This window comes from Salvelinus namaycush, chromosome 30 (assembly GCF_016432855.1).
Source record: "Salvelinus namaycush isolate Seneca chromosome 30, SaNama_1.0, whole genome shotgun sequence".
In the NCBI taxonomy this organism is placed as follows: Eukaryota; Metazoa; Chordata; class Actinopteri; order Salmoniformes; family Salmonidae; genus Salvelinus; species Salvelinus namaycush.
In genome coordinates, this window is record NC_052336.1 from 10467311 (window position 1) to 10480750 (window position 13440).

A 13440-nucleotide genomic window follows, 5' to 3' on the forward strand; every position below is an offset into this window, starting at 1 on the left:
TGTGCATCCCAAATGGCACCCTATTCCCTATTTAGTGAAAGTAGTGTACTATATAGGGAAGGGGGTATAATTTGGAAAGAAGCCTGTCAAACACATTGAGAGAGAGCAGCCAAGTAGAAATAGAATGCTGATGATTTATGTTTGTAATGAAACCCAAACCTGCCACTACTCAGATTAGCAGGCAAATGTGCACATCTACATTTGCCTTGAATCAGTATTATCCTGTAAAAAGTCAATTTATTTGTGATAATTTTTTCCACGTTTCTTTTTGTACAAATCTTTGTATAATCTGCTTATACAACCAAAAAATACCCGCCCATCAACATGAAGTTATCGTCTCCACTTAGATTGCATTTTGGGGTTTAGTCTGTCGATCTGTGTACATTTTCTCTCTCTTCAATATAACATTTTATACATTTGTTATTTGTGTATTTTATTCCTTAAAAAAAAAAAACTTCTTGCTGAAGTATGTTCGCCAGCCAAGTTCCAGGTATTGCTCATAAAAATCCACATTACTTTCCAGACACTTATTCCTCAAACACCAGATGGCGCTATGGTAAAAGGGAAGATTTGTAGGTACTGGATGTGGTGTGTAGCTCCACTGTAGAACATGTTTATGTCAAGGAAGAAAATGAGCATTTCTTTCAAGAACTAAGCCCCAGCATTTCCCATTTCTTTTTTTGGGATATTTTTCAGCTATAAAAAGATGCGTGTCGCTTGAGAGAAGGAAGATCCTTAATACTACTCCTCAGTCAGTATGTGGTCTGGCAGCAGAAGTGGGACAGTCAGGCTGTCAGTCTGTTGCAGAGCAGACCAAGACGGCCCTATCTGCAGAGGTCCTGGGCCTCTGAGTGCTGCTGAGGTTTCCTCTTCTTGCTGTTGCCTTGGTAGTGTGGCTTGCTGCTCGGGTGGCTCTTGATGTTGGATGAGGACGAGTTCTGCTGGACGTGGTGGGTGTTTTTACTAGACGAGCGGAACAACCTGGCCTGGGAAACAAGACAGACACACACCTAGTTAGATCAGTAAACAGATGAATAGAAGTAAACAGATCACTAGTAGGCCTATATGTGCCATTGAAATGTAAAATCTGAAAGATTATCTATGTACCGACAGTGTTGTAACGCTCAGGTCATAAAAGTTCAAGGCATTTGTAGGTACAGTAAGAGTTTTTCAGTGGTTGACTTAGGTTTCTTCAAGCTGACCCTACCTTGCCCCCCTTGTTGTCAGTAGGAGTGCTGGTGGTGTGGCTCTGTGTTCTGTGATTGGTCACGCCACCTGAGGATTCTCTGTGGGCGCTGGAGCCCCGCCCAGGCAGCTGCTTCACTGTCTTACAGGGCGTCCCGTCAGAATCCTGGGGACAACCAATCACAACTCAGTAAATCAGGTCAGCAACCAATGGGTGCATTGCAATAAATGTAGTGTTAAGAGTTGATTTCCTCAGGTATTGTGGTTTTAGTGTGCACACATGGTGTGTTTGAGTAACAAAACTCACAACGTCGCTGGAACTGGATACCGTGGAGGATGAGGATGACGCTAATGAGGAGGAGTTGGAGGAGGTCTTGCTGCGAGATGCAGTCACCTCCTCCGTCAGGTTGTTGTTGCACTCGTCCAGCCGCTGAGGCTTCACTAACAGTGTGACATCATTTCCTACAACAACAGCACATGGGCAAACAGTGGTAAGACAATGTGTTTTAGATCAACTAAATAGCAGTCGGACTTCACTGATCTACAAATCACCTTGGATCCCAAACTACTTATAACGTAATTAAGATGACCAATTTTGCACCTTGTCTTACTGAAACTGATCCCCTCAAACACACTGACTATCACCTCGTTAGATCTGAGACCGTGTCTAGACTCACAGTAGTACTGTGAAAACATACCATTCAGGGTAGGTTCATTCTGAGACTGTGGTCCCCAGAGCTTGGTGATCCAGTCCCTGTATTCAGCCACTTCCTGGGTCACCCGAATTATTCTGCCGAGTATACTGGAGGAAAGAAAATAGGACATATTACATTACAAGAACTTGTTTGCAGTGGTTCAAATATCAATAGAGTATTTAGTAAATAACTTAAGATAGCAGCCAAAGAATGTGAGAGCTGTCGTTGGTTAAAGCAAGCCCTAGCTCACCATCTCCTTACCTCTCAGACTCGTTGTTGGGGTAGTACTTGGCGATGGGCGATACGGCGTGGTTGAGCACTACGTAGGCATAGTCAAAGGCCTGCTTCACCTGCAACACACCGTATGAGCTGCGGCCAACGTCGTTATCTGCAGGAGGCAAGAGGCATGCTTAGATCCTCTCTATTTGGGAAGAGAGACCGATTTCAGACATTGTCTGATATTTCACCCTTTGCTATGGGCACCTGGGACATCTAGCTGTCTTATTCATGGCCGTTAAAGTGTGATAGATTCTTAGGTTCAGTGTTATCAGTAGTTGACTGATGTCACAGTGCTAAAATGAGGTATCACCAGTGCAAGTGCACCCATGCTGAATGGAAGGCCTTGTTACCTGGGGCTAGGGGGTCCTCAATGAAGAGCATGGAGGGCCTGTAGAGGTCAGTGCTCTTCTGAACCTCGTCTTTGGCCACATAGCTGCCGCCATCTTTGATCCGGATGCCCGTCTTCAGGTAGTTGAAGTGGCGTCCATAGAGCTCAAAGAACTCTATAAGGAGAACGCCCACGTTGGCATTGGGGCTGCACGCATCTTCTCTGTAGTGAAGCTGAAATACAAGGGCAGAGGATAAGAGGTCAATTGCATAGAGGAACAAGCCAAATCATTTTAGTTTACTGAATGAGAAAGACTTAAAATGTGTCAAAAGTCTATTATAGACAGTAAATTAGTCAAATGTTAGATGCGATCTATCCTGCACTGTGTGTGTGGGCTACTTGAGAGAATTGCAGAAGATAAGAGCAGAAGTCTCTCACCTGCAGGAAGCTGACAGCCATAAGGAAGAGGCTGTAGGAGCCGATCCCTCCAGTGAAAACCTCATTCAGATCCCTCTGGAGCAGAAACTGCTTCAGCACCAGAACCAACTTTGGAAGCACTGGGTATTTCTTATGGATAAAAAAAACATGTGGTTAAACACGTGATTATGGTTATAGTGCCCTCTAGAGGGGAATGTCTCAGACTAGGACATTGGATATAGCTGGATTGAGGGACTGAGGAGACGTAGTTAAGTGTATTAGCTACCACCACCTCCGTCAGAACCCAAAGAACCTGAAATAAATATACAACTTTTATTTTATTTCACCTTTTTTTAACCAGGTAGGCCAGTTGAGAACAAGTTCTCATTTACAACTGCGACCTGGCCAAGATAAAGCAAAGCAGTGCGACAAAAACAGAGTTTCACATGGGATAAACAAAGTATAGTCAATAACACAATGGAAAAATCTGTATACAGTGGGTGCAAATTAAGTAAGGAGGTAAGGCAATAACTAGGCCAATAGTGGCGAAGTAATTGCAATTTAGCAATTTACACTGGAGCGATATGTGTAGATGAGGATGTGCAAGTAGAAATACTGGTGTGCAAAAGAGCAGAAAAACAAATATGAGGATGAGGTAGGTAGTTGGACGGGCTATTTAAAGATGGGCTGTGTAGAGCTGCAGCGATCGGTAAGCTGCTCTGACAGCTGACGCTTAAAGTTAGAGAGAAGATAAGAGCTCCAACTTCAGTGATTTTTGCAATTCGTTCGTCATTGGCAGCAGAGAACTGGAAGGAAAGGCAACTAAAGCAGGAATTGGCTTTGGGGATGACCAGTGAAATATACCTGCTGGAGCGCGTGCTACGGGTGGGTGTTGCTATGGTGACCAGTGAGCTGAGATAAGGCGGGGCTTTACCTAGCAAAGACTTATAGATGACCTGGAGCCAGTGGGTTTGGCAACGAATATGTAGCGAGGACCAGCCAACGAGAGCATACAGGTCGCAATGGTGGGTAGTATATGGGGCGTTGGTGATAAAACTGATGGCACTGTGATAGACTGCATCCAATTTGCTGAGTAGAGTGTTGGAGGCTATTTTGTAAATGACATCGCCGAAGTCACGGATCGGTAGGATAGTCAGTTTTACGAGGGTATGTTCGGCAGCATGAGAGAAGCAGGCTTTGTTGCGAAATAGGAAGCCGATTCTAGATTTAACTTTGGATAGGAGATGCTTAATGCGAGTCTGGAAGGAGAGTTTACAGTCTAGCCAGATACCTAGGTATTTATAGTTGTCCACATATTCTAAGTCAGAACCGTCCAGAGTAGTGATGCTTGTGTCGGGCGGGCGAGTGCGGGCAGCGATTGGTTGAAGAGCATGCATTTAGTTTTACTAGCATTTAAGAGCAGTTGGAGGCCACGGAAAGAGTGTTGTACAACAATCTATGCGTGCTAACTGTCAAGCCTGTTTCATCAGCTAGCTCTTTTACCAGACTGCATTAGGTAAAAGCAATGTATCCTGAATAAGAGATGCCTGCTTCACTCACTTTTTTGTAGTCTTTGATGAGATGGGCAGCTTTGACTCCATTCTTCACGTTGAAGCTGATGTCCACCTTCACCTCTGTGCGGAAGTCTGTCAGCTTGATGATGGGTACCTGGAACAATGGAACATAGTGATGAGGATGGATTTACACACACTGTCACCCGAGGCAATGACACACTGCACAGTTAGTATGCATGCACAACATGAGGATGACTCAACACTATACACGTCAGCTACCACAGCAACTGAAATGACTGCAACACTTAACAAAGAGCTTGTTGGCAATGAATAAGTTAGTCCTAACTATTTCAAAAACTAAAAGCATTGTATTTGGGACAAATCATTCATTAAACCCTAAACCTAAACTAAATATTGTAATAAATAATGTGGTAATTGAGAAAGTTGAAGAAACTAAACTGCTTGGAGTAAGCCTGGATTGTAAACTGTCATGGTCAAAACATATTGACACAACAGTAGCTAGGATGGGGAGAAGTCTGTCCATAATAAAGCGCTTCTCTGCATTCTTAACTTCTTTGGGGTAGGGGGCAGTATTTTCACGTCCGGATGAAAAGCATGCCCAGAGTAAACGGCCTGCTACAAAGCCATAAAAGCTAGAATATGCATATTATTAGTAGATTTGGATAGAAAACACTCTGAAGTTTCTAAAACTGTTTGAATGATGTCTGTGAGTATAACAGAACTCCTATGGCAGGCAAAAACCTGAGAAAAAATCCAACCAGGAAGTGGGAAATCTGAGGTTGGTCGATTTTCAACTCAGCTCCTATTGAAGATACAGTGGGATATTGGTAATGTTGCACTTCATAAGGCTTCCACTAGATATCAACAGTCTTTAGAACATTGTCTGATGCTTCTACTGTGAAGTGGGGGCGAATGAGAGGGGAATGAGTCAGAGGTCTGCCAGCAGCCACGAGCTGACCATGCGCGTTCACATGAGAGTTAGCTCCCGTTCCATTTGCTTTTCTGAAGACAAGGAAATTCTCCAGTTGGAACATTATTGAAGAATTATCTTAAAAACATCCTAAAGATTGATTCAATACTTCGTTTGTCATGTTTTTACAGACTGCAAAACAACTTTTTAACTTTTCGTCCGTACTTTCCGCTGGACTTGCCCGCGCATCAAGAGTTTGGAAAGTGTACTGAACGCTAGAACAACAAGGAGGAATTTGGACATAAATAGATAGACATTATCGAACAAAACAAACATTTATTGTGGAACTGGGATTCCCAGAAGTGCATTCTGATGAAGATCATCAAAGGTAAGTGAATGTTTATAATGTTAGTTCTGACTTACGTTGACTGCACAATATGGCGGATATATTTGTGTCTTGATTGAGCGCCGACTCAGATTATTGCATGGTTTGCTTTTTCGAAAATCTGACACCGGTTGCATTAAGGAGAAGTGCATCTAAAATTCCATGCATAACGGTTGTATCTTTTAGCAATGTTTATTATGAGTATTCCTGTAAATTGATGTGGCGCTCTGCAAAATCAAAGGATGTTTTGGAACTTCTGAATGTAACACGCCAATGTAAACTCAGATTTTACCGAACAGAACTTTACCGAACAAAACATACATGTATTGTGTAACATGAAGTCCTATGAGTGTCATCTGATGAAGATCATCAAAGGTTAGTGATGAATTCTATCTATTTCTCCTTTTTGTGACTCCTCTCTTTGTCTGGAAAAATGTTATTCTGTGAATAGGCACTCACCTAACATAATCGTTTGGTTTGCTTTCGTCGTAAAGCCTTTTTGAAATCGGACACTGTGGCTGGATTTACAAGTGTATCTTTAAAATGGTGTAAAATACATGTATGTTTGAGGAATTTTAATTATGGGATTTCTGTTTTGAATTTGGCGCCCTGCACTTTCACTGGCTGTTGAAGAGGTGGGACGCTACCGTCTCACGTACCCTAGAGAGGTTAACAGCACAATCAACTAGGCAGGTCCTACAGGCCCTAGTTTGGTCGCACCTGGACTACTGTTCAGTCGTGTGGTCAGGTACCACAAAGAGGGACTTGGGAAAATTGAAATTGGCTCAGAACAGGGCAGCACGGCTGGCCCTTGGATGTACAGAGAGAGCTTACATTAATAATATGCATGTCAATCTCTCCTGGCTCAAAGTGGAGGAGAGATTGACTTCATCACTACTTGTATTTGTGATAAGTATTGACATATTGAATGCACAGAGCTGACACCCATGCATACCCCACAAGACATGCCACCAGAGGTCTCTTCACAGTCCCCAAGTCCAGAACAGACTATGGGAGGTGCACAATACTACATAGAGCCATGACTACATGGAACTCTATTCCACATCAAGTAACTTATGCAGGCAGTAAAATTACACTTAAAAACAGATAAAAATATACCGTATGGCTCAGCGGGGACTGTGAAGCAACACAAAGGCACAGACACATGCATACAAACACACAATAACATATGCACTATACACACACGTACACATGGTTTTTGTGTTGTAGATATGTGGTAGTAGAGTAGGGGCCTGAGGGCACACACTAAATATGTAGTGATATTTGTTGCAAATGTATTGAAATGTTTTTTAAAATGTATAACTGCCTTAATTTTGCTGGACCCCAGAAAGAGTAGCTGCTGCCATAAATACAAATACAAACATACCGTGGCCTTGTCCAGCACTTTGATGGAGTTCTCGTCAGTCACGTTTTTCTTCCGCAGGGCCTCTTCCAGGGTCCAAAGGGGCAGGTTTTCCCAGTTCCCAAACACCACCAGATCGATGTCACTAGGAAGTGGAGTAAGTAGTAGAGGTCAGAGCAACATCACATTCGGATCTGAAGAGAGGACTCTCCAGTTCACTTTCACACACAGCTTATTGTCACTAATCCAGAGTCCCCAGTTACAGTGTTGTGTGTGTGTGTGTGTGTGTGTGTGTGTGTGTGTGACGTCGGAGCAGAGAGCAGTCTGGCTCGTCAAGAAACAAGGTTAAAAAAGGCTTTGGATCAGCAGTGCTAAAATTACCACAGCCATAATCCCAAAAAACAAAGGCAAATAATTACACAATGGCCAGCCACATCACTCTTTCGCCATATAACCACTCACAAAGGGGTGAATTCTGAACAGAGTTAAACGTGCGTAAATGTAACATTATTCCCTTTTATACACTTCTCTCTATGCGTATGTATTCTGACCTTGAACTTAAAGGACAACTCCACCCAAAAACAATATTTTGGTATTTGTTTCATTAGTCCATTGCTGATATAGTCCCAAAATGTTTAGCATGTCAGAATTCAAGTTTAAGATGTATAACTTTAAAAATATTTTTTTAAATACAGCCGGTATGATGCAAAACACAAATCATATTGACATTACGCGAATGATTAAGGCAAGTCTGAATACCAAATACTGATTAGTGCGTAGAAAAGGCCTAAGAGCTTACCCACTTGGCACAGACGTCAGTTAAACATCTAGTCAACTAAAGTAAATTAAATGTGAAATCAACAAAATATTCAACGGTCATTGGATTTTGGTTAAAAAATAAATTCCTATGGGCCTCCCGAGTGGCGCAGTGGTCTAAGGCTCTGCATCGCAGTGCTAGCTGTGCCACTTGAGATCCTGGTTCGAATCCAGGCTCTGTTGCAGCCGGCTGCAACCGGGAGACCCATGGGGTGGCGCACAATTGGCCCAGCGTCGTCCGGGTTAGGGGAGGGTTTGGCCGGCAGGGATGTCCTTGTACCTTCACAACTCCTGTTGCGGGCCAGGCGCATGCATGCTGACATGGTCGCCAGGTGTACAGTGTTTCCTCCAACACATTGGTGTGGTCGGCTTCCGGGAGAAGCGAGACAGTAGTGGAGAAGGTGGAAAGTTTTAAGTTCCTCAGCGTACAACATCACGGACAAACTGAAATGGTCCACCCACACAGACAGCGTGGTGAAGGCGGCGCAACAACGTCTCTTCAACTTCAGGAGGCTGAAGAAATTTGCCTTGTCACCTAAAACACTCAAACTTTTACAGATGCACAAACGAGAGCATCCTATGGGACTGTATCACCGCCTGGTACGGCAACTGCACTGCCCTCAACCGTGAGGGTAGTGCAGTCTGCACAACGCATCACCGGGGGAAAACTACCTGCACTCCAGGACACCTACAACACCCGATGTCACAGGAAGGCCAAAAAGATCATCAAGGACAACAACCCGCTATCATCCAGAAGGCGAGGTCAGTACAGGTTAGAGGTCGACCGATTATGATTTTTCAACACCGATACCGATTATTGGAGGACCAAAAAAAGACGATGCCGATTTTTATATATATGTTTGTAATAATGACAATTACAACAATACTGAATGAACAATGAACTCTTACTTTAACTTAATATAATACATCAATAAAATCTATTTAGTCTCAAATAAATAATGAAACATGTTCAATTTGATTTAAATAATGCAAAAACAAAGTGTTGGAGAAGGAAGTAAAAGTGCAATATGTTCCATGTAAAAAAGCTAACGTTTAAGTTCCTTGCTCAGAACATGAGCACGGTGGTTCCTTTTAACATGAGTCTTCAATATTCCCAGGTAAGACGTTTTAGGTTGTAGTTATTATAGGACTATTTCTCCCCATACCATTTGTATTTCATATACATTGGATGTTCTAATAGGTACTTTAGTATTGCCAGCCTAATCTCGGGAGTTGATAGGCTTGAAGTCATAAACAGCGCAATGCTTGAAGCACAGCGAAGAGCTGCTGGCAAACGCACGAAAGTGCTGTTTGAATGAATGCTTACGAGCCTGCTGCCTACCATCGCTCAGTCAGACTGCTCTATCAAATCATAGACTTAATTATAACATAATAACACAGAAATACACGCCTTAGGTCATTAATATGGTCCAATCCGTAAACTATCATTTCGAAAACAAAACGTTTATTCTTTTAGTGAAATACGGAACCGTTCCGTATTTTATCGAACGGGTGGCATCCATAAGTCTAAATATTCCTGTTACATTGCACAACCTTCAATGTTATGTCATAATTATGTACAATCAGGCAAATTAGTTCGCAACAAGTCAGGCGGCCCAAACTGTTGCATATACCCTGACTCTGCGTGCAATGAACGCAAGAGAAGTGACACAATTTGCATAGTTAATATTGCCTGCTAACATGAATTTCTTTTAAGTAAATATGCAGGTTTAAAAATATATACTTCTGTGTATTGATTTTAAGAAAGGCATTATTGTTTATGGTTAGGTACATTCTTGCAACGATTGTGCTTTTTTTGGCTGTCTTTGTTAGAAAGAAATTGTCTTCACACAGTTCGCAGCTATCCAGGCGGCCCAAACTGCTGCATATACCCTGACTCTGTTGCACAGAACGCAAGAGAAGTGACAAAATTTCCCTAGTTAAAAGAAATTCATGTTAGCAGGCAATATTAACTAAATATGCAGGTGTAAAAATATATACTTTTGTATTGATTTTAAGAAAGGAGTTGATGTTTATGGTTAGGTACACATTGGTGCAACGACAGTGCTTTTTTCACGAATGCGCTTGTTAAATCACCCATTTGGCGAAGTAGGCTGTGATTCAATGATTAATTAACAGGCACCACATTGATTATATGCAACGCAGGACAAGCTAGATAAACTAGTAATATCAACCATGTGTAGTTAACTAGTGATTATGTTAAGATTGTTTTTTATAAGATAAGTTTAATGCTAGCTAGCACCTTACCTTGGCTCCTTGCTGCACTCGCATAACAGGTAGTCAGCCTGTCACGCAGTCTCCTCGTGGAGTGCAATGTAATCGGCCATAATCGGTGTCCAAAAATGCCAATTACCGATTGCTATGAAAACTAGAAATCGGCCCTAATTAAATCGGACATTCCGATTAATCAGTCGACCTCTAGTACAGGTGCATCAAAGCTAGGACCGAGAGATTGAGAAACAGCTTCTATCTCAGGGCCATCAGACTGTTTAAACAGCCATCGCCAACATACACTCAAATCTCTTGCCACTTTAATAAATGAAATAAATAAAAAGGTATCACTAGTCACTTTAATAATGTTTACATATCCTACATTACTCATCTTGCCTGTGCCGCACAGCCATCGCTCATCCATATATTTATATGTACATATTCTTATTCATCCCTTTACATGTGTGTATAAGGTAGTTCTGAAATTTTTTGATTACTTGTTAGACATTACTGCATTGTCGGAACTAGAAGCACAAGCATTTCGCTACACTCACATTAACATCTGCTAACCATGTGTCTGTGACCAATAAAATTTGATTTGAGTCAAGAAGCAGTGCGGCTTGGTTGGGTTTTGTTTCGGAGGACGCACAGCTCTCGACCTTCGCCTCTCCCGAGTCCGTACGGGAGTTGCAGTGACGGGAAAAGACTAACTACAAATTGGATACCACGAAATTGGGGAGAAAAGTATTTTTAAAATAAAGTGAATGAATAAAATTAAGAAATGCCTTTACGCTGATTACTTTTTAAAAATCAAATCAGTTTTCCATGTTGATTCAACGTAATCACATAGAATTTTTTTGAAATTACGTGGAAATGTTGATTAAACCCATTTTTGCCCAGTGGGTAGTTTTTGTAGTTAAGCCCCATACATTTTGCAAATGTATTCATTTTTAAACTGAAATACCTGTTTTACATAAGTATTCAGACCCTTGGCTATGAGACTTGAAATTGAACTCCGGTGCATCCTGTTTCCATTGATCATCCTTGAGATGTTTCTCCAACTTGATTGGAGTCCACCTGTGGTACATTTAATTGATTGGACATGATTTGGAAAGGCACACACCTGTCTATATAAGGTCCCACAGTTGACAGAGCAGGTCAGAGCAAAAAGCAAGCAATGAGGTCAAAGGAATTGTACGTAGAGCTCCGAGACAGGATTGTTTTGAGGCACAGATCTGGGGAAGGGTACCAAAACATTTCTGCAGCATTGAAAGTCCTCAAGAACAAAGTGGCCTCCATCATTCTTAAATGGAAATTTGGAACCACCAAGTGTCTTCCTAGAGCTGGCCACCTGGGCAAACTGCGCAATCGGAGGAGAAGGGCCTTGGTCAGGGAGGTAACCCGATGGTTACTCTGACAGAGCTTCAAAGTTCCTCTGTGGAGATGGTTGTCCTTCTGGAAGGTTCTCCCATCTCTACAGCACTCCACCAATCAGGTCTTTATGGTAGAGTGGCCAGACGGAAGCAACTCCTCTGTAAAAAGGCACATGAAAGTCCACTTGGAGTTTGCTAAAAGACACCAAAAGACTCTCAGACCATGAGAAACAAGATTCTCTGGTCTGATGAAAGCAAGATTGAACTCTTTGGCCTGAATGTCAAGCGTCACGTCTGAAGGAAACATGGCACCAGCCCTACGGTGAAGCATGGTGGTGGCAGGATCATGTTGTGGAGATGTTTTTCAGCGGCAGGGACTGGGAGACTAGTCAGGATCTAGGGAAAGATGAACAGAGCAAAGTACAGAGAGATCCTTGATGAAAACCTGTTCCAGAGCGCTCACGGCCTCAGACAGGTGCGAAGGTCCACCTTCCAACAGGACCACGACCTTACGTACACAGCCAAGACAACGCAGGAGTGGCTTCAGGACAAGTCTCTGAATGTCCTTGAGTGGCCCAGCCAGAGCCTGGGCTTGAACCCAATTTAACATCTGTCATGACGTTGGCCTAGGGGTAGGTTTATGACAGTCATAAATACCTCTTTCCCCCCTTTTTCCCTCTCCCTACTATAACTGATGTGACATAAGAAAACCCCTTGGTTAACAGAGATTCTGGGAACATCAGAAGTGGGGGGAAATGAACTATATTCTGGTAATCCGACCAACTGAACATATGCGGTGGTACTTAAGGTATATTATGTCAGTTCGGTTGCCCTCTGACACATTCTCATCAATGATAGAACGACAAACTCTACTGTGGAAAGTCTAAACGTCAGAGGTATCGGATTCACATGGAATTGTTGTTTAATTCAAATGTTTGAATATGAAATTATTTGTGAAGAGATTAAATGTAATTTTAGCTTCCAAATGAGAGATTTGGATTTTCATAAATTTGGGCTTCTGCTCAACTAGGGGCCCGCCCCTGTGAAGAGACATGGGTTATAAACTTTTCAGACACACCCCTCTCCCTCCACTATAAAAGCCATTGACAAAAATATAACTTCCTGTTCCGGGTACATTTAGGATGACGATCCGACGTCAGAATGGTTCAGATAATAACTACAGAACTAAGCCAACATCAGCATGGACTTTGGTTGTAAATGGTATGAACTTTGAACTCGTATTCACTACAGAAGTGATACCTCCTAGCCGTTGAGTTGGCAACAGCTGCTACAAACGCAGGTTAGGAAGGACAGTCAGAGTATCCCGTCTACTACACACAACGTTACTCCAACGTATCCAGTGACCACCAGAGACATTCTTCAGGGGACTCGGGTTGGCGATATGGTCTTCCATCTACCACCAACCTACTGAAGCGCAGCTCAGAGTAAATATTTATTGCATTTTCCTTTTTCAAATGGGCGGTAATTTAGAATGCATAAGATACTGTATTTACGATGGTACAGCTTCGCCTATGTTCCAGTCTCCCGCTCTTTCACTAAAATCCCGCCCCTTTTCTTTGTGTAACAAGCTGTCATATCTATTCTGCCCGCTAGGGACGTTTTCCGTTATGACGGCACTTTGTGATCAAGTTATGATTTAATTGTATGTGTGATTCTGTGTGATTAGTTAGGTATTTAGTAAATAAATAATTAAACCCAATTTTGTATTGCTGATTCAACTTGTTAGCCAGGATTCTTGCAGATAACCAAGGATTTACCACTTTCAGATGAGACTGAATAAAATGACGATTAATGTGACTGCTATGGATGTAAAATATCTTTAAGAGTTTATTCGGAAGATAACAGCTCTATAAATATTATTTCGTGGTGTCCCTCTCTAGTTAATTACATTTACCTGATTA

General features: G+C 42.2%; 1 protein-coding gene across 1 annotated transcript in view; it reads right to left on the reverse strand.

The window, feature by feature from the left end:
* Positions 1-120: 120 nt before the first annotated feature.
* Positions 121-13440, reverse strand: part of LOC120024947 (terminal nucleotidyltransferase 4B-like) — a 29926-nt gene continuing 16606 nt past the window's right edge. Inside the window, exons 4-12 of the mRNA XM_038969332.1 lie at positions 7122-7242; positions 4465-4572; positions 2926-3054; positions 2510-2720; positions 2142-2268; positions 1884-1987; positions 1493-1647; positions 1208-1351; positions 121-986 (exon numbers count right to left, since the gene is read on the reverse strand). Of these exons, the coding sequence (XP_038825260.1) occupies positions 825-986; positions 1208-1351; positions 1493-1647; positions 1884-1987; positions 2142-2268; positions 2510-2720; positions 2926-3054; positions 4465-4572; positions 7122-7242 (1261 nt within the window). The 3' untranslated portion in view covers positions 121-824. The remainder of the gene's footprint in view (positions 987-1207; positions 1352-1492; positions 1648-1883; positions 1988-2141; positions 2269-2509; positions 2721-2925; positions 3055-4464; positions 4573-7121; positions 7243-13440) is intronic.